Source organism: Vigna radiata, chromosome 7 (genome assembly GCF_000741045.1).
Source record: "Vigna radiata var. radiata cultivar VC1973A chromosome 7, Vradiata_ver6, whole genome shotgun sequence".
Taxonomy (NCBI): domain Eukaryota; kingdom Viridiplantae; phylum Streptophyta; class Magnoliopsida; order Fabales; family Fabaceae; genus Vigna; species Vigna radiata.
Genome location: NC_028357.1, coordinates 43,945,472 through 43,973,188, shown reverse-complemented (window position 1 = coordinate 43,973,188; position 27,717 = coordinate 43,945,472). Strand labels below are relative to the sequence as shown.

The window sequence follows — 27,717 nt, the reverse complement described above, 5'->3', positions numbered from 1 at the left end:
TGACGCGTTACCAATCAATAAATGTGGAATTGACTCAATTAGTTACAAAATTTGAAAGAGTAAACAGGAGAACATGATCATGAAAACCCAACCTTTACCATAATTTACAAGATATAATAAATTTAGAAATTGGAGCTTTTAGAACAAGCAGGGAAGTTGACTTGGTGAGATAAACTAGAAGCTTAAAATGTAGAACTTTTAAATATAATAAGTGATATGAAAAACTAACAGAAGTATACTTAATTATACTGAATAAAATGTTTTTTCAGAATGAATCAGGGAGCGTGAAGATAATTATCGTTAGAGTTCTGTGTATTAAAATTTGGGATTGGAGGAAATCTTACAATCTTTTACATGGTTGGTGCATACTAGATTTTCTCTAGTTTTTAAATGGGAAAGATACAGATAAGTTTCCCGCACCAAATGGAAGAACAAGGACGAAGGGACAAAAGGAGAAAAAGGAAAAATAAAGCAAGAAAACAGAGAGAGAGAGAAAAGAAAAACAGAGTGACTTAGTGGGAGAGATGAAAGTGAGTCAATTCTGTTTTGAATTTCATCCATATTGATTCCTTCACCAAATCCCACACGGAGTTTAGAAAAAAAAAATTCTTTTAAAGCAGTCGTCTCTTACAATAACAATCCCCATGTCTAATTTTCCCACAATCTCATCATTTTCCCGTTGCTTAATCTCTGTCATCTGATCTCTCTGTCTCTCTGTCTCTCTCTCTCACACACTTTGCTTCAATTCCAATCCTTGAGCGGTGACCATTCACTCAGCTATCTTTAGTGAAATCATTCCTCTCTATTCCCACCCATTCTCTGTTTTTCCCTGTTCATCCATCATCCAGTCCAATTCCATTCAATTCAATTCAAACCCGTAGAGCCCAGAGGCGTTGAACTGAACAATCATCTCTCTCCCACCTTGGTTTCTGGAAAAGTCACAATCTTGGAAGGAATTTAGTGATGGGGGTTCAGAAAGACAGGATGAAATTCAATGTGGGTGGCAGGGTGATGGAAACAACCGCAACAACCCTGGCCAATGCAGGGCGCAATTCGATGTTCGGTGCAATGTTCGACGACAATTGGAACCTGATACTACCATCAAACAAGGAGAGCGAGAGATTCATCGATCGCAACCCGGATTGCTTCGAGATTCTCCTCGATCTGCTCCGAACCGGGGAACTCTACATCCCACCCAACATCCCGGAGAAGCTCCTCTACAGGGAGGCCCTCTACTACGGCGTCTTGGACCACGTACGCGCCGCCAAGTGGGGCCCATTCGACGGTAACAGGTTAAGGTTATCGCGTTCTCTGCAGGGCCAGGCCCCGGGTGACGGAACGGCCATTCGGGCAGGTCCGGATGGTGGCTGTTGCGTTGCGCATGGCAGCATGGTTCATGTGTATGATTGGATGTTGGATGAACACCCTCCTCTTAACCTCGATTACCAGAGGGTTAATGATGTTGGGTGGGTTGACTCCGACAACATTGTCATCGGAGTGAGCGAACGCCTTGGGAGGGGTGATGGGGGAATGGGGCTGTTCAATTCTCACAACGGGGAGCTTAGGTATAAGTTTCAGGTCTGTCATGAGAATCAGCTGAAGAGTTACACTGCAGGGGCCTTGAGTTTTAGTTCAGATTACAAGATATTTTCTAGTTGTAAGGGGAGGAGTAATGAGTATGGGGTAGGGGTTTGGGACCAGGTTACTGGGAAGCAGATTGATTTTTTCTACGAGCCTTTGGGGTGGTCTCTTGGGGATGCTGATAAGCTTCAGTGGTTGGAAGGGAATAATTGTTTGTTGGTGGCTACGATGTTTCCTAGGAAGGACAACTGTTACATCAGTCTTTTGGATTTCAGGGAGAAGAAGATGGTGTGGTGTTGGTCTGATGTGGGGGCTACTTTTGCCGTGGATGAGAAACGGGTGAGGGATGCTATTGCTATGGAGGATAATAATTCCATCTGTGTGGTGAATGAGTTTGAGGATTTGGGGTTCATGGATTTCAGAAGTTCTGCTGCCACGAGCATTAGGTGGAGTTCCAGAAGTAGGCTGATGAAGGGGAAGATGCCGGAGGAACCGTGCTACCCCAAACTGGCACTGCATGGGGGTCAGCTTTTTTCCTCCATGAATGATTGTATTTCGGTGTTCTGTGGCCCTGAATGGGTTTTGACCTCTAGGCTCAGACGAAGCTATGGGGGTTCAATATGTGACTTTTCTATTGGAGGGGACAGGCTTTTTGCGCTCCATAGTGAGGAGAATGTGTTTGATATTTGGGAGACTCCAACACCACCACTTGTATGATTTAGTTCTAGTTTAATTTTAGTTTACGGTTACTTTTACTTGGTTTGCTATAGCCAGATTGCTTCTGGTTTTCTAGATAGTGTTGAGTAGTTTATAACTTGTCATACATGTAGGTTTACTTGTACTAAAGGTGTCATGGTATATGTGAATATCTGCAGAGAAAGATGATATATGGATTGCTGCCTTTTGTGACTCCGATTTCATACTTCCATTCAGATCTCTTCTAGATTCGAATTTCGAACCAGTCCCCTTATTCCGTCTCTTTTCTTTTTTTAAAGGACATACCCTCTTCCTAACACTTTTTTGACCTTTTCCTTTCACAACAAACATTGCGGTTTCAATATGGTAAAGTGAGTTCACTGACCTTAAAAAGGTGAAGGGAATCATGCTAAGTGAAGTGTCATCCCCTGTGTGAGTTGTAAGTTGTAACCCCTGCACCTTACGGATTTGCTTTGAATAAGAATCGCTTCGGATAAAGCGTCACGGGTGGTGTGAGTGAGTGGTTTGCAGGTTCAAGTCACTTTCTCAACAAATTCTATACATAAAATACTCACATAAATCCTAAAGTTGTTAGCTACTACGAGGTTAATGGAAGATAAACAACAAGACCCTTTAATTGTTGTTCTAAACATTAATTTAATCAAACTTATACATTATCTAGCAGGAAAAATAAGAAAGGCAAGATCGTTCCACACTTCCACTTTATTTGCAAACAATTATGGTTAAATATGAAGTTTCCTTTAGATGAAAAGACACTGTATATTCTTTTTTAGTGAGAAACTGTATACATGAATTTCAGCGACATAATACAATACAACCAAAAGAGCAATAATGAACAACAAAATACTGTCATTACAGCAGTAACTCAGTAGGCTCAAACCACTGTGCCACAGTCCACGTGCTTTTTGATCCGTCAGACAACTTTATAATATATTATACTTCCCACGTGATAACAAGAACCCCAGTGTTCAGATTACCACAACGTCTGCTTTAACTTAATGAATGCTTCTGGGTGGCTTGGCGGATAATCCGCAACTTGGTAACACCATTACCCTATTACGTGTGAACTTCGAGAGCAACAAGCAATTTTCTTACTAAACCAGATATCAAAAAATAACCATTTTAACAAGATCGAAAACGTGAAAGGAAAACCGATGGTATACGAACCTAATTTGATAAATAAAAAATTACATGAGTAAAAAGGCAGGTTGGATGGACTAAACTAAGCATAATCAGGCATGCTTTCCTTCAAAAATGTAATTGGACGAGAATCTTCAGGGGCGAGTTCGTCGAAGGCAACATAATTTCGCTCTTTATCGTACACATGACACACTGTCATGATTGTCTTCATCAATCTCCAATTCCAACTAGCCTCATTCAGATACTGTCGATCCAACACAAACAAAATAGAAATAATTAGCAACGACGATATTTCCTTTGAGAAATTTTACACGTACGGGATTCGAGACAATTGTACTATTGGAATAAACAGAGCTTCCAAATCTTTTATTTGGACTACGTCTACAATAAGTTTCAGTGGCAAAGAGAAAATTCTAACAAATTAATTTTCATTAAATAGGAAGTAAAAAACCCATTACTAATATGATAACGATATGGTAGTATATTTTTAAAAAACAGTAGAAGAGTGGCCCTTTTCCAATACAGGAAGAAAGAAAATATATTGGCAATTTTAGATTCTTACCTTTCCCCAATTTTCTTCGATGGACTTATGGGCTGCTCTTAAATTATAGCTTGGTATCCTCGGGGATATGTGGTGTGGAATATGGACATTAATATCATGACATAGGATCTCGATCCTGTTTAGAAAAAAATAAATATAGTCAATAAATAGCTTTTAGTTAATGCTAATGCTATCAAGTTCATCTTGCAAACCTGCATTTCAGACAAATTGACAAGATGAGTAAATTCTTAAAAATTATTCACGTAATCAAAGAACAATCATTTTCAGATAAAGCATTCGGCAGCAACTCGTCAATTATGCAGTATATTCCACCTCCATTTACAGACCAGAAAAACGTACATTACTAAAGAAAGAAGCAAAAAGAGTCCATTACCATTTAGGGTAGTCACAATGAACAGTTCCATTAAGCTGTGCTTGTGCAGCATTCCACTCTTGTGAGTTTCTGAATGGAATATGCGGCGCAGTATGATGTACCATGGTAAACGTACTCATCTGTGATCACCAGAAAAATAAATAGATAGTGTGACTCTTGTTGTAAGTATAACTTTGAACTCGAAAGAGACATGGCAAGAGTATTGATTATATCAACAAAATTCACCCACAATTAAATCGTCGTAAAAGGTTTCACTGAAGGGGGAAGTTGATTTTGTACTCTGGCTATTAATTAAATATTATCATTCATTGGCCTTGAGTTGTATAGTACCTTCGTTTTTTTTTTTGTGTTAGACCCTCGGTATCCAAAAGTCACATTGGACCTTAAACAAGTTCAGTTGAGCCAAGTAGAGCTATCTAAGGGGACAGAGCTCTCCTAGTTTCTCTTTTTTTCTCATTCACAATACTTCAAAGTCAAATCTTCGTTAACAGGAATCAAGCTCCATTTTACTTTGTTGAATAGGCATTAGTGGTGGGTTGTTCAATATTTTACTATACTGTATTCTCATCCAGGTTTATACTGAAAATGTATCTTCATCACTGACGTGAATATTACAGACTTCTTTTCAAACTATTACTTTAATAAGATCTCTCAATATAAAAATAGTATGTAAATTAACATTTCAATCGATTAAAGACAAGTCAGAGACTCCACGTGCAAATTTTCATTTGCATAAAATAATCCCAGGTACAATATAATAGAAAATATAAGTGTAGAACCATGGTTAGAAGCCCAGGACCTTAATGGATCCCCTCCCATGATCCCATCAATCCCTGGCTATAATATAAGTCTAAAACAATGACATTGGTCTCAGCTTTCTGGCAGCATACAAATACAACAAAGGATATTTTTTCCAGTCCCTAAACATAAGGTTACCAGTTGTTTTATATCCAAATTCAAGTTTAGGACTAACTGCCAACCAACACCAGCGGAACAAGAACCAAAACCTTATCATACATAAGGGATGCTGGCTAAATCAATTATATGATGTTATAGGACCATATTATAAATTAATCTGTCATGAGCGACCAATGTTTAAGATTCAACAAGTTTTAGATAGGATGGCCAAGGTCTAGAGCCTTCCTTCTTCAGGCTTCAGGCTGACGATAAGACCATAGGTGGAGGTGGCTTAACATAAATCAAAAAGTTTAACCCACTTCCTGATTATTAAAAAAGGCTTCAACAATACCCTGCCTAAATATGCAGCAACTCATTACTACCAATCCAAACAAAAAGAAACAAAACATTGAAGCCAACAGTGGTGAGCAAAGAATGAATTTACAATATAGAAATGAAATTACCCAGAAGTGATAGCCCAGCCATGGCATCAACCAGAATTTTATCCATCCCATGATTCCTGTCTTGTAAATGATTAATGGCCACCCAATTGCTATAAAGGAAAACACACACGCTAAACTTATCTTCACCCTGTTTACTTCACTTGGTCTGAACTTCTTCAAATCAAAGTGCCACAACACCCTGAGTTAGAATGCACCCCCATGTCAAGATTTGATTTAAAACTAAAGGTAATTAAATACGAATTCAAGGCACTTTTAGCTAATGAAGCAGGACTTTAGGAACTGCACAAAGATATTTCAAGGCATGGTTGACCTTAAAGAATAAATCATAAATGATTTCATTATATGCTCATACCAGTGAGCTATAGACATCCAACATCGAAATGGACCATATCCATATATTATTGCTTTCCTCAAAAGGGGAGAAGATTCAAACTCATCCTTCGAAACAGGCTGCCAAGCAGTATCTTCCAATAGCCTGTACCATTATAAATGGCTTACAGTTATATTAAAGTAATGAAACAGTGAAACTACTGATTCTGCGTGAGACAGTTAAACTCAGAAATAAGCATACTGGATTATGTATTTATTACTGGAAACTTTCTAGTTTCAGGCCAGCATCACCATACAAGACAGACAACAGAGGGTTTTCCTTCAGCAAGGAGTTTCCTCCTTCGATATCTAGCAATTAGTGAAACTTTCCAATGAATAAAACCACCCGAAGCCCCATACAGGTAAGGCATCACACACACTATCAAAACATTCAACCCAAGACAGAAATACCGCACAAAAATAAGAATTCAGATCCATAACTGCCTAAATAGTTGCCTGAAGACAAATTACAACACAGACACTAATAATTCTGACCTACTGAGTCTCACTTTGCTTCTTATTCCTTCAGCTATACACTTTCCAAGGTCTCTCTGTCAGAGACAAAAGAGTTTCAATAATGCGAACGTGTGCATCATGTAAATAAACCAAGGTGCAGGATTTTTATTAATAACATGATGTTACCATTGAGTCTCTTACAGTGCATTATGCATGTCATATATAGCCTGTATTTTATCCTTTCAGTATTGTTGCCATTTGACTTTGAGTAAATCTGGTGCAGAGAGCGTGAATTTATACTGGAAAAAATAACTATAATGTACAACAGAATGATGCATCATCCCAGTATCAGTTTTAAGCATAACATATGTTATTCTTTGACTAACCTACTCAAATATAAATTAACTAGGATGGAATTGAGGACTAAAAAGCATGTTTTCCACTGCATATTAAATAAAAATATTAATCAGTCCCTCCGCAGTCCACATACAAGATGCACTTATAAAATAGAAAATACAAAAATCGAAGAAAACGCAAACTGCTTACATGTTTGTTTTTGCATGATGTCTGTCATGCTTAAATCGCCATGGCTCATATGGATAAATCAGTGGCATAAAAGCCAGGGTCCCAACAATGTCTTCTATCAATTTGTTGGATGAAAATGATTTGTGAGCACAATCATGTCCTATAACAAAGAACTATATGACAAAAAAGGAAAGAGGATTACAAAACATAAGCAAAAATTTTGGCCAAGTTCTTAAGAGATATGGTTGAGTAGGATTTGAGATACCGGTAAGAAATAAAATTATAACTAACCCCAGTTACTGCAGTCCCAGTCCATGCCCAAGCGAGGGGAAGAAGATACCAGGGAGCTTTGGAAATCATGAAAATCCCCAATGCATAAGAAGTGATAGATATCAAAACAGATTTCCATGCTTTCACATTATCAATCTCAAAGACCTGCAAAAAATTGTAAGACAATTTATCTTTCTCATAGTGCGCAGAAAATATCACGGCTGTTATTGGTATTTTATTATAAACTTACATGCAACAACGAACGCTATTTTAAGTGCATGAGCAAATATTTCACTTGAAAAACATAAAGTTTTTAAGAGCTGACTCCACTTATTAGAATTAAACGCAAAAGTCCTGTTTAATGGTGCTGCTATAAAGCATGACATCGATCTAAATAATAATAACAATAATAACAACAATAATAATAGTAAAAGTAAAGCACCTCTTTAGGAAGGGAACTGATGACATCCTTTAAAGTAACATCAGCTGGAAGCGGCTCTCCAATTTGCCTGAAACCGTAGTCTTCAGCTAGCTGTTTTCTATACTCCACACCTTCCACAGGAGCAGGTTGTTGTACTGGAACTGCCACAGCACGTACGAAAGTAACTTTATTCCTAGTAACAAAACTCCTTTGACGCCTGAACCCTTTCCGGATAAGCCCGTCATTGTTTAAACTAAATATGCCTGTGGTAGAAGAATGACAAATAATTAGTTAAAATGCACCCATTCCACACACCAGTCATGCTCACGCCTATTAAAAGTTAAGCACAACGGCATCTTACAGACTCCAGCCCAACTCATCAAAGGATAACTCTCAAATTTCATGACTAAGTGACACGGATCATTGATACAACCAGGCAATGGTAGATATTCACCGGAGATAATCTTATTCGAGTGAAGTATTTGTGATGATGGTTGTTCTTGATATCTTATAATTGAATTGGTTCATTTCCAATATCTTTAAATTGCGAAATGGAACAGTAAATTGAATTACGGTAAGGGAAGAAAGTGCATACCTGGAGAATAGTGAGCAGTAATGTCTCTCCTGCGAAGTGGTTTCTGAAAAGATCCCTGAAAAGTGAAACCATATAAAAATAACATTTGCTTGAAAGTCGAAACACGCTCGAGAGAAAAAGGAAGAAGAACAGTAATAGAAAACCTTGAATAGGAGTAATGAATCAGCGAGAGTGCAAGCCATTGTGAGCACAGATTAATCTGAGCTCACAAAAGAGGATTTTGGGGCTTTGAAAGAGATAAAGCTTTTGCTGTTCTATTTTATAGGTTAAAGTGTGTGAGAGCGTGGGACCCTCAGAATGTGGACTTCCTTTAACAGACCTTCGCAGCCGCATGTATGTATTGGACGGTGTCGTTTCTTCTCCGTCCAACTGCACCATTTCCTCCTCAGCTTTTTGTTTACATTTTTATTTATTATAGTTATAGAAAATTAAGAAAAAACAATCCTCTTTTGATTTTAAAAATTGGAAAAACTAAAATATATTACAAATACCACCTTGTTAAGAGATTTAAATACATATTACAATTTTAAAGTGAATGTATTATAGTATATCCTATTTTTAATGAAAATATATAAGCCTTAAAATAATTAATTATAACATTGCTGTTTTATTTTAATTTAAATAATAGCACGAATATAAGTGCGAGATAGGTAAATATTATTACTAAATAATATTATGCTTATCAGAATTAAAATAAATAACACAAGTAGGTTTTGTACACAAAATTATGTTATTTTGGAGTCATGATATATTTTTAAAAAATAATTTTAATTATGCATGATTGATATGATCCAAATTTACTCTTACAATTTCTAAAATGAACTTATCATTATCATTATCATTACTAATATAAAAATACTCTCTCTTCTTTACACTTTATTGAATAAATATCGTTTGTCACGTTTTACATTTATAATACATGATTGACCAAAAGGTGGTGAATGGTTTATGCGTGTTCATGTTTCGCATGGGTCGTTACTATTGTGTTCAACTCAAAACTATATTTAACGATTTTAATACGATCATGACAACGATTTGAATTTTTTACTTAAATATGGATTTTATTTATTTAAAGCAGCAACATAGATTTTGTTTTTAATATATGTTTTATTGCCAGTTAATAAAAAATATTATAGATATAAATATGAACGTTTGATCAATTTAAGAATCAGATCCAATCTACAATCTAATATAAACTCATCAAAAAACGGTTGAATTAAACTGAAGTTAACAATAAAGATGATTATGTTAAGCATGAATCATATCATTACTAATTGAATTATAATTAAATTAGTGCTAATGGAAAAATTATATATAAATTATATTATAGTAAGTTGGTTATATTCATTTTACATTTATTTATTATTAATATTATCGTACACTTAGTTACTTTAGCATCAGAGAATATGTTATGCACATAACTCCCTAGTTCAACCGAATTATAATAAGTGTTAAGTGAAGTAATAACTTATACTTGAGTTTGAATTTTAAAGTTTGAAGACTATTTGAAGAAAAAACTTGACCTTGACCTAAAACACATAGTAAAATAACTATGATAAATGTTAATAAAATTTATATTTATAAAAGAAAATAATCCATCTTAATATATTGATAAAAAATAGTTAATATGGAATATAAAATAACAATGACCCACCACACCACAAAAAAAAAAACAATACTAATATTTTAATTATACTACTTAAAATTTCAATTTCTTTTAAAAAATATCAAAAAAATATTTTATCACAAAAAATATCATTTTTTTTAAATGAATTACATTCCTCAAAACTTCAAATATTAATGAAGTATTTCACTTCTTAATTTTATTCCCAGAAAATACTAATGAAGGAAGTGTAATTGAAATAAAAGGAAAAGCAATAAAAAATAATAATAAATAAGGTGACATAAATTCAGCCTCATACTATATAGTTTAGGAGAGTTTATCTTAAATTTATTGCAAAATTAAATATGCGAGATATTATGGGAAAAATGCGTATAAAGGAAGACAACTTTCTTCCAATAAATTGGTTTATGAAGTTAAATTAAATCCAAGTTCAAGTTTTAATACATACTATTTCCATTTAATCAAGTAAAAAACGTCTCTTTTTTCGTTCACTCTCAGATATAAGTAAATTTTGGTTAGTTTTACTCGATTTAATTACCTTTTTCCTTGACATATTCTGATTTTAACTAATATTTTCTTTTGTAGTGTTTTTTTTTTTTTTTTTATGAAAATGACATTCGAGAGAAAAAAAAAATAGCTTATCAGAAAATGTAATATATTATGCGTAAGTTAAAGTTTTTGTTATTTATACATGGAAATAAATCAGAGTGCAAATATTATTTATGATGTTACTAAACATTGACAAACTATTCTTTCAAGTTTTCTCAATATTTTTTTTTCAGTGATAATAAGTTTGAGATAAATATGTTTTTAGTATATATTTTAATTTATATATAAAATTAGAATTGTTTTTTTCAAAAGTTCTTACAACACTAATTCTCGTACTTTATTAATGTATAAAATATATTATTCGAAATCAATAATATTAACTTTTTAGATAATATGTATAACAAACAATTAATAGATTAAAAAAATATTTTTTTCTTAATTCTTTTTTTAGATTTTTTCTCGTATATTTTCTTCTACACAATCCTTAACCCCAACACCAAGGATCTCACCGTTGTATCTTCCAACCAAACCCTTAGACATAGAGTTTACGAGCATTTTTTTATATAAGATGCTCCACATTTTACTTGAATTCCCAAAACTTATGAAAAAGAATAGAAACCAAAAAGTAGTGCTGACGGTCTAACGCAAGAAAAAAAAAAAAAGGAATAATAATACTTTAATAACATTTTTATAATATTTTAATATTATTTACGTGTTAATTAGAGTAAAATTATTTCATAATTAATGATAATTATTATAAAAACTAATCATAAAATAAGATATAAATTATGTAAAATATTATTAAAAAATATTATCAAAATGTACTCTGAAATGGTCGGTGCTATACAAAACCATACAAGTTTTGATTACAGACAGTTGTGTCAGTGAAGGTCGTTCGAATCGAATCCTCAATTCATATTCCCTTTTCTAAGAAACTTAGCTACCACATAGTTTGTTTGGTGGTCCAAATTACTGTCTTTCAAGGCACTAATTTATTTCTGCCTTAACCCAACCAACCCCTTTATTTTTTCATTCTTTAACTTTTCAGCATTTTCTCATTACACTATCTTTTTTTTTTTCTTTAACTTTAATCATGATAAATCTTCAAGCACAAGAAATACCTTTAACCGTTCTCAACTTAAAACTCCCTTTCCATCCAACTAACTCTTCTCTTTTCATTATTTTAATTTTCTCCTTAATCAAGACAATTTTTAAAATTTAGGATTTAATTGTCCCCTCAGTTGAACATAAAGAAATTACTTGGTTTCCAAAGGATGTGGGAATTTTGAGAAGTATGTATGAAACCTCATATTCAAACTTCATGTTACAAATTCCTATAACTATGTATAGTGTTTTATAATTATTTTTTATACATATTCTTTATTATTTTTATTCTTTAGAAATATAACTAATTTTATTGATTTATATAAAAAATAGAGATCTTATTAGAAATATAAGCTAATCAACCAAAATTTACAAAAAAAAATAGAGATCTTATTAAACACTAAAACCGAATAAAGACTAAGACCAAAATAAAAATCAAAGTATTTAAACCTAAAATAAACGCACCAAATTATAAAAATTATGAAAAAACTGTAATACAATAATAATGTAATGTTTTATGTGATAGGTAGTGTTATGTTGAGGCACGTAGAACGAAATCCGACATGAAACAAAACCTATCATACTATGATGGAGACACGTGGCATACGGAAAATTTCCGAAAATGGAAAATAACAGTAATTAAATTACCTGTAATGGATATCACGTGGTACACGTGTATCCTGGAAGGAAGTCCACGTCAGCATGAGCTGAGTGTGAGTCGGTTGGTAACCTCAACTGCAGTGGCGTTATGCAGCTACGAAACGATACGAGAAATAAAACGAACGGACCCATCTCCCCCGCAAAACTTTCCTTTTCTTCACTGAGAAACAAAAAGTGAGAAACAGAAGCGACGATAAATCCATCCAAACCCTCATTTCGTTCATTCTTGCATTTTTCTGCGAAAGCGCTGCTGAGCGATTTTTTGCCGTAAAGCTTAAGGCAAATCGTGACGTTACGTTAGGCTCTGCCGAATGAGAATTTGTGGTTCTCGAATCCATCGCGTGGGATAAGGGTAGTGAAGCCTGAATCTGAAGCTTCGCGGACGTTGGCTATGCTCCGCAAATTGTTCTTCCGCAAGCCTCCAGATGGCCTCCTCGAGATCTGCGAGAGAGTTCACGGTACTTTCTCTGCTTTTCTCGTTCTCAAATTTGTGGAAAATGATTTAGCAATCCAAAATATATGATTCGAGGAACATTTGGTGTCTGTTTGATTGCTTGGAAATGTGGCAATGACGGGTGGATTGAATTTCAAAGGGAATAATTTGTTCATTTTGAAATGACTTTAACTTGTTATTATCATTAGGAGTTGAGTTAGTGATTGTTGACAATGAGGATTCACTGTGAATGTAGTTTTTGATTGCTGCTTCACCACGGATGCATGGAAAGAAGGGAATTACAATTACAAAGAATACATGGACGGGATAGTTGGTCAACTTAAGGAGAACTCGCTTGATGCTTCGATTCTTATTTTCAATTTTCGCGAGGAAGGTACCGTGAGTCAGATGGCAAGTATCATGTCTGAGCATGACATTACTATCATGGACTATCCTTTGCACTACCAAGGTGTTCCCGTGCTAAAAATGGAGCTCATCCACCATTTTCTGAGGTCTAGTGAAAGCTGGCTCTCCCTTGGGCAAAATAATGTGTTGCTGATGCATTGTGAACCTGGTGGTTGGCCTGTTTTGGCTTTCATGTTGGCTGCATTATTGATTTATAGAAAGGCTTATACTGGGGAGCAGAGGACTCTCGATATCGTTTACAGGCAGGCTCCTCACGAGCTTTTGCATTTGTTGTCACCGTTGAATCCTATCCCTTCCCAACTGAGGTATCTGCTGTATGTTTCCAGGAGGAATGTGGCCTTAGATTGGCCTCCTCTGGACAGGGCACTTATGTTGGACTGCATCATTCTCAGACTCTTCCCAAACTTTGACAGTGAAGGTGGTTGTCATCCTGTGTTTAGAATTTATGGACAGGATCCCTTTGATGCTGATAAAGTTCACAAAATGTTGTACTCAACGCCAAAAAGAAGCAAAAAGGTTGGGGCCTTTAAGCAGGTATGTGAATTTGCCTCATGCTTTCAAGTGAATTGCTCTGGGTTCTTGTGTCTCCTGTTTTTGATATTACAATTCTTTGATGTTATTTTGTAGCCTGTACTTATAGAAGGCATGCACTGATTACATATATCATGAAAACTATTATCCTGAAATTAATTGTTTTCAGCAGATTAAAAGACTTTGGTGTTACTGATACTTTGCCAAAAAATGCCGAAATAAATCTGTACCTGTTCTTGAGATTACTTGCAATCTCATAAATTGTGGCAAAAAGGCTTTCAGATGTAATAGGGAAAAATATCTTTTTCTCTTTTCCTCCTTCAATTCTGGTTGTATTTAAGGCCATTTTGATTTGTAGAATACTTTGTAAATTGTGTTGTACACTTTTCATGTGTTTTAAATTTAAATAATTATAAACCACTAAATTGCAGCTCAAACTTGTTTTTCTAGTTATCAAAACGAGCTTTAATAATTATGTTTTGGCAACGTGAATTGAACCTTGAAACATATGCTCATAGAGTGATACTGATGAACAACATTGGTTATTGATTCCTCATTGACAAATATGGGAGCTACATTAAGATAATTCTTAGTTTTGATCAAGAGGCTGCACTTGGCAGCGATTATCCCAAAAATGCGAAAGGAAAAAAGGGGGACGTACTTATAAGAAGAAAGGAGAAATATGTTTGTAAAATCTATGTTCAGCATTTATGAGATCCTAGTCATATTTCAATACACCTTGTGCATCTAGGGTTTAGAAAATTGAGTTCAGAACAGGCTTGTGCTCTTTAAATTCTAATAAATATTTTTGTTTGTCGAAATTTTGCTGTTGTAATAGACATCGTGTGTCAGCTTATTTATTCTACCCAGAAAGTTGCGTCTGGAATCTGATATAATAAATTATGCAATTATTGTGCAATTTCTTGTTTGTGTTGCAGGGAGAGTGTGAACTTATTAAAATTGATATCAATTGCCATATTCAAGGTGACGTTGTCATTGAGACTATTAACTTTAATGGTGACATGGAGCGTGAAAGGATGATGTTTCGAATCATGTTTAACACAGCCTTTGTTAGATCTAATATTTTGATGCTTAACCGGGATGAAATTGACATTTTATGGGATGCTAAAGATCACTTTCCAAACGATTTTAGAGTCGAGGTACAACTTGTTTTCAACAGTAATCATGATGCTTCTGATCGTACATTCCTAACGGTGAATTTATTTTTGTGGTTTATGTTTGTATTAAGATCCTTTTCTCAGAGATGGATGCTGCAATAGTTGTTGCCGATAGGGCCTCATGCTTTGAGGAGAAGGATGGACTACCAATGGAAGCATTTGCCAAGGTTCAAGAGATCTTTAGCCAAGTAGACTGGATGAACCCCAAGGCAGATGTTGCCCTAAATGCTCTCCAACTTATAAGTGATTCAACTATGAATGATAGCTTAGATGAAAAAGATCCTAGAACTCCCCAAGGGAATTTGAATGAAGAGGTACGGTCTTCATTCTCAATCAAGACATCCCCAGTTACTGATATGAGTAGAAAAGAGGACAATACCAACAAGTTCGAGGGTATTCCGCAGCAACCTGGTACACCTAACAATATTTGTCAAGAGTCAACCAGATCTTCTAAAAGGACCTCGGAATCCAATACATGTCCAACAAGACCTACAAATCTTGACATAAAACAGCAAGCACCTCATCTTGCCGTATCTTCTACCGATACTTCTTTTTCCCCTCGAACACCTCCTTTGAGGCCTCAATCCACTAGTGCTAAAGAAGCTCATGATTCTCCTCGCCAAACAGAATCGCCCCCTTCTTATTATGTTGTGCCTTTGCAATCAAAACACCAATCACAAGACAGAAGTCATTCATCTATTTCTATCCCTACACCTGACACCCAATTGTCATCTACTTTTCATAGCAAGTCACTGGCTGACACCATTTCCTGTCCTTCAGCTTCAACAATTACTTCGACCCAATCATCTCCTTCACTTTCTTCCAAAAATGTGGATGAGATTCCTCCGATTAAAACAAGAATAGAGTCTTCCCCTTCACGACCTCCAACTCCACCTCCTCCACCCACTCCTCCACTAAATGATCATAGACGAGTTCGAGCTGCACCACCTCCTCCTCCTCCACCTCCTCCTATTCCTCCAAAGAAAGAACTACATGTTAAAGCTGGACCCCATCCTTCTCCTCTATCACATATGAATGTGGAGCCACAGGTTAGAGATGGACCCTCTCCTCCCCTTTCTCTAAAAGAGGAGCAACCTACTAGGTTTAAACCTCCTTGTCTCTCTGGGCAAGCTGCAGGTTTTACTATAGTACCAACTCCTCCTCCACCTCCACTTTCAAGTGAAGTACTTTACTCAAATTGCACTAATTCATCATTGCAAAAATCTCTAGCCCCTTCCCCTCCCCCTCCTCCCGGGGCACCTGCCCCTCCCCCTCCTCCTGGGGCACCTGCCCCTTCCTCTCCTCCTGGGGCACCTGCTCCTCCCCCTCCTCCTGGGGCGCCTGCTCCTCCCCCTCCTCCTGGTGCACCTGCTCCTCCACCTCCACCTGGAGCACCTGCTGCTCCACCTCCTCCAATGCCCTTTGGTAAAGGAGGTCTGAAATCAGGCAGTCCTTTTCCAGGATCTCATTCTGTGAACGCTCGATCTAGTTCACCAACTAACTTGAAGGGAGTTTTATCGCGAACAATTAACTCAAAGAATAACACAAAAAGGTTGAAGCCTTTGCATTGGTTGAAACTATCTAGAGCAGTGCAAGGAAGTTTGTGGGCAGAGACACCGAAGTCTGGCGAAGCTTCCAAGTAATGTTGATTGCCTATGGTGCTTCATTTCTTAGGACAGATTATCCTTCTATTATTATCGTATCTCACCTGCCTTTCCTTTTATTATCTAAATGTAGGGCCCCAGAGATTGATATGTCAGAGCTTGAGAATCTCTTCTCAGCAGCAGTCCCAACTTCAGGTATTGCCAAAAAGTCAAATGTCCAAAGCTCAGCTGGGCCTAAATCTGAAAAAGTGCAACTGGTAATTATTTTCAGTTTGTAGTACCACTAAGATTGCTTGTGGATATTTAGATAATCTAGCTGTTTATACCTGAGTGTGAGGGGAAAATGCAAGAAAATAATTACTCGGAAAGTGCTATAGTTCCTAGTACTTATAACCAGTGGTTGTCATTTTATGTTGGTTATACGCAGCCATAAAGTTGTAAGTGGTTTCATCTATCACCTTTTCCTTGAAAGGAAACCTTTAGAGTTGACAAATTTAAGAATCAAAGTTAATGTTCACAAAATTACTTTTGAAAATTTTAGTATGAAACTATTATATTATATCTTCAACCCATCTTAAAATCACCAATATCAGTGGTAGTCTCTCCCTTTCACGTATTTTCAACTATAAGAGTTCACTTGCATGGTGCAATGTTGGAAATAGTCAGCGTTTTCTGTTTATCTGTGTGACTTAGTTCCTAAAATAGGTTCTATTTATCTTTTTTTTTTCTCATTAATATATAGTTTTTGGTCACAACAAAATTATAATCCTCTTTTATTTTGATTTTATCACTCCTTGCAGATTGAGCATAGGCGAGCATATAACTGTGAAATCATGCTTTCCCAAGTGAAAGTTCCATTGCACGATTTAATGGTAAGATTGACATGTATGTTTATGGTATAATAATGTAGGAAAGAAATCCAAATGCTTTTTTTAATTAAGATTGAGTCCTAAGGGAATTATGATTTGACTGAAAATTGAATGAGAGCTTTGTTCTTTTGATTAATAGTCATCCTAGAATATATTAGTGATTTATTTTCATTGGGAACTATGAATGTTGGCATAAATTTTATAGCATAACTATAAAGAGCTCAGTACACTCGTTCTTCTCATTCTATTGCTGTCTTTCCATTATTTTTTTAATTTATTTTTTCTTCACCTAAACTGTATTATCTCTTTATTGGAAATTGGTTTTCGTTCTCTTTGAAATAAACAAAGATCTGAATGTTTTAACATAAAGACTTTTTTCAAACTTGTATGACTGTAGCATACTGAGGGCATGGTGCATTTTTTTGTGTGTTCAGTATATGATTTTCATTCAAAGATATTTATAATGATTTTGTAAGTTTACGAAGCAAATTTTTTGGTGCATTTGTTAGAAATTAAAAATAGTGAGTTTTGAAAGAGTAAATAAATAAAAATCTATCATAAAATCTTTATTCTCGAGCCTACACTAAATGAGGCTTGATATAAGTAAATTGATAGGAATGATTATTTTATTGTGGGAAGGATGTATGAAATAATTATTCCGTGTCGTGATTCTGGAAGATATAAAGTGAATGAGAAGTCTTGGTTTTATATGAAATATCTATAGAACTGTTAACTATTTCCTTAAACCATTTCTTTGTGTTATATTCATTAATAGTGGTTCGTTTGAAATATTCACAGACCTCAGTACTAACACTGGAAGAGTCAGCACTGGACTCTGATCAGGTTGAGAACCTCATAAAGTTCTGTCCAACAAAAGAGGAGATGGAATTACTCAAGGTTGGGAGATTAAATTATGGTTAAAAATTATGCTATGTTCAACTTATAACGAGTATCCTCTTTCTTTTCCAAAATTTCAAAACTTCATTTTCTCTGAACAGGGTTATAACGGGGAAAGGGAGAAGTTAGGAAGATGTGAACAGGTATACAGGGTTTCAGGACTTTTTGTTTAGTGCCTGTAATTTTGGATCTCTTCTGTTAGTGCAAGATTTATGAATATTTAAATTATAGCATTGCTTATGCAGTTTTAACTGTAATGGCGGAAACTGCATTTCTATCCTCTCTTGGCATGAATCTGAATTATATTTTCATAAATTCTTCATTACAGTTCTTAATGGAATTGATGAAAGTACCACGAGTGGAATCCAAGCTCAGAGTTTTTTCATTCAAGATTCAATTTCGCTCTCAGGTTAATATATTACTCTTTTCATAGATCTTTACCAGAAAAAAAAAATGAATTTAAACTTATTAACAGTTTGACCATGATACTTTTATGTAGGTTTCTGACCTAAGAAAGAGCCTGGTTATTGTGAATGCTGCTTCAGAAGAGGCATGGTTTTTCCATTTTACTTAAACCTCTTTTTGCAACACGGTTCCTCTCTCTCTCTCTCTCTCTCTCTCTCTCTCTCTCTCTCTCATTTTTTCGATTTTGTTTCTTTTTTCAGATCAGGAATTCAGTCAAACTAAAGAGAATTATGCATACAATACTTTCTTTAGGAAATGCTTTGAATCAAGGAACTGCCAGGGGTATGTTTAAACAAAAATTCACAGCAGATAAATGCAACACGAACCATTCAAGTTTATAACAAAGAAAAGTACCATAATTTTTAGAAAATATCTGTAATTTATGGTCTCTTAATGGTACTCAACCTGCATTTCGTGTGATTTTGTATGTGTTAGTGTCCCTTGTTTGTTTTCCTTACTTCTTGTATTTTACTTTGTTGTTACCCCTCACCAGGTTGTGATAGTAAACTTTGAACTCTTTCTTTTTTTCTTGGAGGGCAAGCTATTTTTCCTCTGTTTATTATTCAATTTCAAAAATAAAATAAAGTCCATCAGTATTCTGCTCCTTTATTCCTTGACATTTCAGATACAAATTTATTTCTTCATTAATCATCCATATTTTTCATTTTAATTTGGAGAACAATGTGTGCTTGGATCTTGTTACAAAACCAGTCTCACCTGTGAATGCCAATTAAGACTGGTTTAGTGAAAACTATATTAATTAGATCAATGCCTCTGTTACGCCACATACCTAATCAAAATATTGATGCTGAAACTTTTTGTATCTTGGCTCTTCTTGAATATAAGCCGATACAATGTGTATCAGAGGTACCTGGAGTCAGAGAATGAATATAACAGAATTGACAGGCAAGAAGGCAAGCTTCTACAGAGCAGAGCTCTCCCAAGCAAGAAAATAATCTCTCTGCTCCAAATATCCACACTAACGGATCCCAAGAATGATCCCAACATTTTTACAAGGGGAAGATATAACCAACCCCATTGCCCTCTAACAGAATCAATCATTCCCCAAATACCCCCCCTTTAGTAATAAAAGATACCCCTAAAAAGAAATATCACTAGACAATCAATTCTGCTTCTTATTCTTAGGCCTGCGACTATAGATTTTAATGGGGTTATTCCATGTTAAAAATCAATATGTACTAACAATAGTCACTCTCAACAAAGAAAGGTTGAAGAGGGAACAAATGAACTCAAACTTCTGTGTATGTCACAGCAACGAAAACAATGGTGTTATATAACCCTTAACATGACAGTTTTTTCATTTACAAAACAAACTCCCTATTTTACCTCTAACAATTGTCCTCCCCGTCTACTCTGGACTTGACCTCAAGGCCAACTGCTAACAATTCCAATCAAAGTCTGGAAATTGAAGCTGCATTTGATGTAGCTCTCTCTATACAGCATCCTCTAAATTAGTCTCCTTCCATTGAATTAGAAACTCAGTCACAATCTATTATTTTTCTATTTAATTCTTCTGGCTAAGGCTAACGCTGCCAGGGGTTGTGGCACAACTTCTGCTTCTTAATTCATTAAAGGTAGTTGAATTGAGACTGGCTTGTCACCATGGTAGTTCTTCACTGAGGACACATGGAATACATTATGAATCTTTGTTCCTGCTGGTAAATTTAAACTGTAGGCAACCATTCCAATTCTAACACTTTATAAGGGCCATAATACCTTACAACTAGTCTGTGAAAAGAGGTATTAGCGAACGTATCCTGCCTGCGAGGTTGAAGTTTTAAATACACGAGGTCCCCATATTGAAGTTCTAAAAGTTGTTTTGTAGATATCCTCCTTGAGCATCCTCACTTGATTATAACCACTCCTTAGATCCGGTCTAGGGAAATACCTGGCACCATGTAATTCAGCCAACAGGTCTATAATTAAGGGTATTAGAAATTTATTTTTGACTGATTAAATCTGCGACCCATCTTTCTTAACAAAAACTAGAGGTGATACGTAGCAACTTGAAAATTAAAGCTTTAACTTGCCTCTCAATCTCAGGGTTTTGAGTATTTGGGTGGTTGTATGGCTTTAACCAAACAGGTATATTACTTTTTGGAATAATCTTATGATCATACCTTCTTTTTGCAGGTAATTGAGTAGGTTCTTGGAGTACAGTCTGAAATTGTTGTAATAAGATATCCAGTTGAAAATGTTGTGTTTGTATAGCAAGCAGCATTGATTGACCGTTGTTGTCTTCAAATTTCCTGAAACTAGTAAATTGTCATTGTGATGTTGAGCCCCTTGTGATGTAACTGTCTCTCTGATGCTGAAAAGTCATAGTTAATTGAGCACAACTCCAAGAAATTTCATCTAGTGTCTTAAATCATATGATGCCAAGAATTACTTCGAGATAGCTACTTGGTATGGCAAGACGAGAAAAGCAGCCTTGAACACATGATTGCTGAACTTCCATGTCACTTGAGGACGCTTTCTTGTATCCTAAGTTGTTTATCAAATGCTACTATAACTGGAAAATCTGTTATGAAAGTTGTTTTTGATCATAACAGTTGCATACATTCTTCACTGATGAAATTGTGTGTACTTCCTGTATCCATCAAAATACAACCTTTTGTTTCTTGATTAATCCTATCAATTGTAAAGTGTTTCCACCCGCTACAACTTGTAAAGCATGTAAAGAAATGTGAATTTGGGAATCATTGACCAATTGCAGACTTTGTTCCGTCATATCATTATCTTGTTCTTTTTCTGAATTTGAGTTTACAGCTTCATCACTTCCCTCTTGTACAAAGAAAATGTCATTTAATTTTCCCCAAACCTCACTCTTAAATCTATGATTCTTATCCCATTTTTGCCACAGAATCTACATAATCCTTTATAAATTTGTTCACTAATCTCTTTCCTTGAAATTGAACTTGCCGATGTAGATTAGAAATCAGCAATAGAGGCTGACTGTTTTGATGCAGCTGTGGGATCTTGCTGCAGTGTAGTGATAGGTGGAGTTGTGCTATTTTGACTTGCACTGGACCATGAACGTGAAACGGTATTGCACTAGTTGGTCACTTGATTCTCATTTAGTTTCTTTGTGATTTCTTGGAGGACCTCTTCTTGTAAACGTGTTGACCTCACAGCTTCTTGAATTGTCCTTGGTCTATGGACACAAACAAATATCTCTAACTCCGTACTCAAGCCTGAAAGAAAAAGAAAATACTTGAAGCTGTCTCCTCAGAAATCAATCATCACCATCACCCTGAGCCAAAAGGTTATCAAAATTCTCCAAATATTCAATTAAAGACCCTTCTTGTTTCAGTCTTGCCAGTTCAGCAAATGGGTCAACAAATGCTCCATCATCAAACCGATTTCCAACATCTTACAAGATTTGAATCCATGTTTTCTGCTTAAAATCGAGGGTTCGAATACAATAGTGTTGCTAATTCTTGTGAATCCACCGTCATCATCTCCTTTGTGTCCATGCATGTCTCTAGTTCTTTTGTAGTCACCATCATTGCAGGCTTATCCGATACCAAATTGTTAAAAACAATTCAATAACTGATAACAATACTCACTCTCTGCAAAGAAAGTTTGAAGAGGATCAAATGAATTCAAACTTCTTTGTATATCACAACAACAAAATCGAGAGTGTTATATAACTCCTAACATAACATTTTTTTTTCCTCTTGATGGGATATAATGTGTATGAGAGGAGGAAACAGATTAAAAATTAGTTGTTAGTTGGGTTGTTAGGTTGAGCCTTTCTTTATATAGTAGGGGGGTCTTTGTAGGCAGGACATGTTTTGGATGTTTTAGAGAATTGTTGACAGGATCATTGGCATCCTGTGTAAAGGGAACATTGTCCCTTGGAGGCATTCTTGTTGTTCTTGGTGCCTAGAATCAATAATACAAGATCTTTTCAGTGAGTTTTGGTGTTTTGCAATGGTGTTCTTGGGTTTCTCCCTCTATCTAGGAACCTAACACCTTTACATAACATACTCCCTATTTTAACTACAACATTCCATCTGAAGGAATGGTTTGTATCGTAAGCACCACCCTGAAACATTAATTATGGTTAGGGGGATAGAATATTCATACTCTAAATAAAATCAAAATAATTATAGGATAGTAAAGTTGGTTATTATGTAGTCATTTGAAAATCTGTAATGTTTATAGCATGATGAATGAGTTTGATAGCAATCGTTATCCTTTTCTAGACATATGTGCTGAAAACTAAATAATTCACATTTTGCATAAATTTTTTACTTTTGCTTTAGATTTTTACTGATCGTTATTTTTTTATTTTGTCAATCTCCTATTTATACTTTCCAATCTTTTTTTAGGTTCTGCTATTGGATTCAGATTGGATAGCCTTCTTAAACTAACCGAGACGCGGGCACGGGACAAAAAGTTGACTCTTATGCATTACCTTTGTAAGGTACATGTTGCTATTTATTCCCTTTTGTTTTCCATTTTGTGTTTTGCAAAATGTTTGAATTTCTTACGGTGCTATAAAGTCACTTGTAATGTTAACTTGGGGAAAGATTGTTCTTTTTTTCATCTTCTGATATTAAGATGATCATGATTTTCCATAGGTGCTAGTTGACAAACTGCCGGAAGTCTTAGACTTCTCCAACGATCTTTCTGACCTAGAGCCAGCAGCAAAGGTTCTACTAACAGTGGCTTAAATAACTTCTCTGAGATTTTTCTGTTCAGTATATTGATAGGTATTCTACTAACAGTGGCTTAAATAATTTTTTCATAGATCCAATTGAAGTTTTTGGCTGAGGAGATGCAAGCTATAAACAAAGGATTAGAAAAAGTAATACAGGAACTCTCAACTGCTGAAAGTGATGGGCCCATATCAGAAACTTTCCGCAAGGTATCATGCCTTTACTTCTAGTATAGTTTATTCACCGAGTGTTGTGTTTCCCTTTTTCAAATTGCTGTTATTCATTTTCACTGCTTCAAATTTCATATTTTCCACACCAAAAATAAAATTATTTCACTTATTGGTGAATTGATATATCTACATTAATTAAAGTCAATGGAGTTTGCATACATGTCACTAAGAGATTATCAATACAGATTATTATACACACAGACAATAACATAAATTTGAAAATTGACTTTTAATCTCTACAAACAATCTTAAATTGACAGTCTGAAAGGTTATATCCAACTAACTAGTCATAAAATAATAAGTTTTAAATTACTAACTTATAAACAACTTCAAATACAGTACACCAAGTTTTTGACATTGAACCTAAGCAGTCAAACACGAACCTGGATCTTTAGATGTAGAGACGTTTTCAGCACCAAAACACACATCTATCAAGACCAAAACAACACCAAAACTAATTACTCAGTAAAGAAACAATAGAACCTCCTTCTTCCTCAAATGCTACAAGATAAAGAAGAAGAACGTTTAAACAAAAAGCAGAACAAGCGTCCGACATGATCAAACAAGAAGAAGGAACAGAAGAGCAAGCACCCCGGACAAGAAAGCACACAAAAAAGAGACTGAGGCTTCAGATGTCATAGGTTGCTGGGCTTTTATTTTTGGGAAAACGGGTTTAACTCGACTTATCTTTCTATTTTTACGAGTAAGGTCGTGATTCTACTTGATCCAACCAAAATGGACTCTATCATATAATTGGGATCACAGAGGCAGAAAAATAGACTTCAACCTTATTATCAAGATAGCAATTAGAGCTATCATGCCTGTCTGTGAGTGATCTAATGTGAGAGTCTCTAAGTTATGACTTTAGGAGAACGTGTGCAAGATTAAAATTGTGAAGTCCTCTTTTGTTCGCCAAATGCTGTAATAAGTTATATGCATTGTCAGGCTTTAACTTAGTTTTTAACCACAGAAACTGAAAGAGTTCCTCGGTTCTGCTGAAGCTGAAGTCCGCTCACTGGCTTCACTATATTCAACCGTGGTAGGCTTTCTACAATACATTATATCTTTTAAAACATTAAAAAGGTCATGCTTTACTTTAAGAGTGCATGTTTACAGGGTAGGAACGTGGATGCATTGATTCTCTATTTTGGTGAAGATCCATCTCGTTGCCCATTTGAGCAAGGTGTGTGAGTGAAAAATGGTACTTTTCTTGATAGCTAATTTAAGTGAGCACCCTCTGATTGGTGTATAATTTTTATATTGTTAGCTTTGTACTTCACTGAAATTATATCTTCCTAAAAGTAAGTGCATGGATTCTTCACTTGGCTGCATATATTTGAGTGTTAATATTTTATAATAACTGCCTTTGTTTTTAGCTTCCCAACTTAAAAGGGATAATTTCGTTTTGTGCAAATTCTAAGTCTATTCTGGAACGGTATGCAAGGCTTGACTGTGAACCCTTTTACGGGAAGAATGAGTGCACTCTCAACTTGTGTAATAGTATTGATGCCTCTACTTGTATTTCTATACTGCTTATTCTTGTAATTATTTTGAATTTTCTGCAGTCGCGTCAACTTTGCTCAACTTTACCAGGATGTTCAACAAAGCCCATGAAGAAAACTGCAAGCAGCTAGAACTTGAAATGAAGAAAACTGAAAATGAGAAAAAGAAATGTGAATCAGAAAGGATTTTACCTACACCTATCCCGACTGGCAATGTCAAATAGACTCTACTAGCTTTGAGAATCAGTATATACTCTAACATGACAAGGAATTTGACTGGACAAAACCAGGTCTGGTGTATGGTGTTTTTGAGGAGCATGTATAGTGAGTGGGCACAAGTAGTAGTAGCTGACATTGATAACCAAAACGAAGAGGACTGCATTGCAGTGCAATGTTAGGTAACATTTTGAACTCATTGTTCTCGTTCCATTTTTTCTGAATGTCATTCTCTTCCTCACAGTAATTATTCTATTTTAAACAATTGTGAATCATAGCAGAAATGGAGAAGTTTGCACGAGTTTTGTTATTAACCAGCCAACATGTATATATCTTCCTCTTCCCTCTTCACTCGGAAACTGTGTGATTGTATCTTGTAAGTATTTCCAGCAAACCTGGGCATTCGTTATTAGTTTTTTCTCTCCCACAGGCTTGGTTCTCTGTTAGCAACATTCTCATTGATTTCACATCTGTAATGCAATGCTTGATTTCTTCTTGTATAGTTTATATTTGATGTTTTCTTCTTCTAAACTAATTATCATCTTAGGAGGCCCCAAAAACAAGGGAAAACTCGTGGTCGTGCTCCGTATTATGGAATGCGTAGTGCCCCTATAACACTATGCTTTAGTTGGAGATTGTTATGGCTTGCACGATCAAGGTCGCATATATTTAATACAAGAGTCTGAAACAACCTAAAAAATTCAGTTTGAAATAGTCCTTTTTTTGTTACTAACACTTGTTGAAATCTAGTATCATGTAAAGCCGCAGATTAAATATTCGTTGAAATGCGTGTAGTTTGAAGTTGAATTTGATAGAAAAATAATGCTGGTAGAAATTTAAATCAACCCTTTGGGGTCGTAGATATTTTTTGTAGTATTTCGAAAGTTTTAAAAGGGAACAACAGGTTTGTCACTAGAAAAAAAAAATATTGTTGTTGTTTTAATTCTAAAGATGTTCTTGATCAATCTGAAACAGAAAACTGTGGCTTTTTTTTTTTTTTCTAAAAGCAGTTCTCTTCGTGTAGTTTTAGACAAGAAAAAAATTTAAATTCATAAATTAACTAAAAATATTTTGAATTCTATAATTTAAAATATATTTTAAATTTTATAATTTAAAATTTGCAAATATATTTTGAATGATACGGTTTAAAAATCTATTTCACATTGAACAAATTCAAAGTTACATCCTAAATTTTTCAATTGAAAATTTAGAAATATATTTCAAATTATATAATTTAGAAATATATTTTGAATCATAAAATCTAAAATATAAGTTTAAATCGAGAACCTACAACTTAAAATTATGTAATGAATTATATAGTTTGAATACTTATTTTAAATTATATGATTTAAAATATGTTTTTCAATTATAGAAGACAAATTTAGATTTAAAAAGTATATTTCAGAAGACATAATCTTATCAAATGAGCAACTCGTTCTGCATTTTTCCAAAATCATATTTAGTTTTTTTTTTTATTATATTTTTTGTCTTCATTTTATCTCACCCTTATTCATCAATAAAAATGATCTATTGTGTTAACCACTATATTGCATCACTTAATACTTCCATAAAATAATATATCAAAATAAATAAATATTGTGTCATATGATAAGATAATAACCACTTCACTTAATTATTATGAAATTTAAACAATAAAAACTTAATTGAAAAATATAGAATATTTGAATACTCAATAAAAAAACAAAATAATAAAATTTTAATTAAAAATACTTAAATTTATCATAATTCCACACATCACTTTTGTATTTCCATATTTTTTTAAACATACATGGTTTACTACTTTATAATATTTATTTTTTAAATAGTAATGATGTCATTGAAAGCATGTTATTTATAAGATAAGTCTCCAACAACACTCATTAAGATGAAATCTATCTACAAGTGTTTCTTCCTCCACCTCCAAGTGCTTCATCCTACACTTCCTCCTACACTTCCAAAGTTTTATAAAATGTCTAGATTATCCTTGATTAAGAAGCTTTTAATATTTTCTTCAAAATGGTCAAAGATTTTTATTTGTTACTGTGAGTGTGCAGAAAGACTTTCCCTCCTACTTCTCTCTCTTGCATTTCAATTACAGTCCTCTCATCAAATTTTTCTTGACTTTCTTTTGTCTCCCAATTCTTTCACACATAAATCACCCCACTCCCCACTCGTGCTTCCCTCTCCCTCGCATCTTCCTCTGTCCAGCAGCACACACAGGCACATAGTNGCGCTTTTCCCTCTCCCTGGTGTGGATGGTGTGTGATGAGAAGANAGTAAGTAGAAGTGGCTGTGGTGGTAGTTGATAGGGAAACTGAGAGGATGCTCTTTGTAGGAGAAGAAGAAAAGAGTGTGGCTGGAAGTAGTAAGG

At 34.9% G+C, this 27,717-nt stretch overlaps 3 protein-coding genes across 12 annotated transcripts; 2 read left to right on the top strand and 1 right to left on the bottom strand.

The window, feature by feature from the left end:
• The first annotated feature begins 324 nt into the window (after positions 1-324).
• LOC106766981 (BTB/POZ domain-containing protein At2g24240) lies at positions 325-2,336 on the top strand. Its single transcript, XM_014651784.2, has one exon. It carries the CDS (start codon positions 964-966, stop codon positions 2,296-2,298), a length of 1,335 nt encoding a protein of 444 aa, XP_014507270.1. The 5' UTR covers positions 325-963; the 3' UTR covers positions 2,299-2,336.
• Positions 2,337-3,366: 1,030 nt separating this feature from the next.
• LOC106769001 (omega-6 fatty acid desaturase, chloroplastic) lies at positions 3,367-8,664 on the bottom strand. Its single transcript, XM_014654434.2, has 10 exons — positions 8,514-8,664; positions 8,371-8,425; positions 7,797-8,038; positions 7,376-7,519; positions 7,106-7,257; positions 6,087-6,209; positions 5,735-5,912; positions 4,374-4,492; positions 4,001-4,115; positions 3,367-3,682 (listed from the first exon to the last, which is right to left on the bottom strand). The coding sequence occupies exons 1-10, from the start codon at positions 8,550-8,552 to the stop codon at positions 3,521-3,523; spliced, it is 1,329 nt and encodes a 442-aa protein (XP_014509920.1). The 5' UTR covers positions 8,553-8,664; the 3' UTR covers positions 3,367-3,520.
• Positions 8,665-12,409: 3,745 nt separating this feature from the next.
• Positions 12,410-26,050, top strand: LOC106766484 (formin-like protein 13). Of its 10 annotated transcripts, none has more exons than XM_022783834.1 (19): positions 12,410-12,765; positions 12,997-13,700; positions 14,636-14,857; positions 14,947-16,514; positions 16,613-16,736; positions 17,280-17,351; positions 18,147-18,245; positions 18,347-18,388; positions 18,574-18,654; positions 18,745-18,795; positions 18,911-18,992; positions 23,069-23,163; positions 23,321-23,392; positions 23,491-23,607; positions 24,599-24,667; positions 24,745-24,811; positions 25,194-25,528; positions 25,628-25,722; positions 25,894-26,050. In XM_022783834.1, exons 1-17 carry the CDS (start codon positions 12,699-12,701, stop codon positions 25,352-25,354), a joined length of 3,693 nt encoding a protein of 1,230 aa, XP_022639555.1. In that variant the 5' UTR covers positions 12,410-12,698; the 3' UTR covers positions 25,355-25,528; positions 25,628-25,722; positions 25,894-26,050. The 10 variants fall into 10 exon arrangements, with proteins under 10 accessions (XP_022639555.1, XP_022639557.1, XP_022639558.1 ...); XM_022783836.1 differs by having other exon boundaries at positions 25,625-25,722; XM_022783837.1 differs by lacking the exon at positions 25,894-26,050 and having other exon boundaries at positions 12,997-13,408; positions 13,493-13,700; positions 25,628-25,853.
• The last annotated feature ends 1,667 nt before the right edge of the window (positions 26,051-27,717 follow it).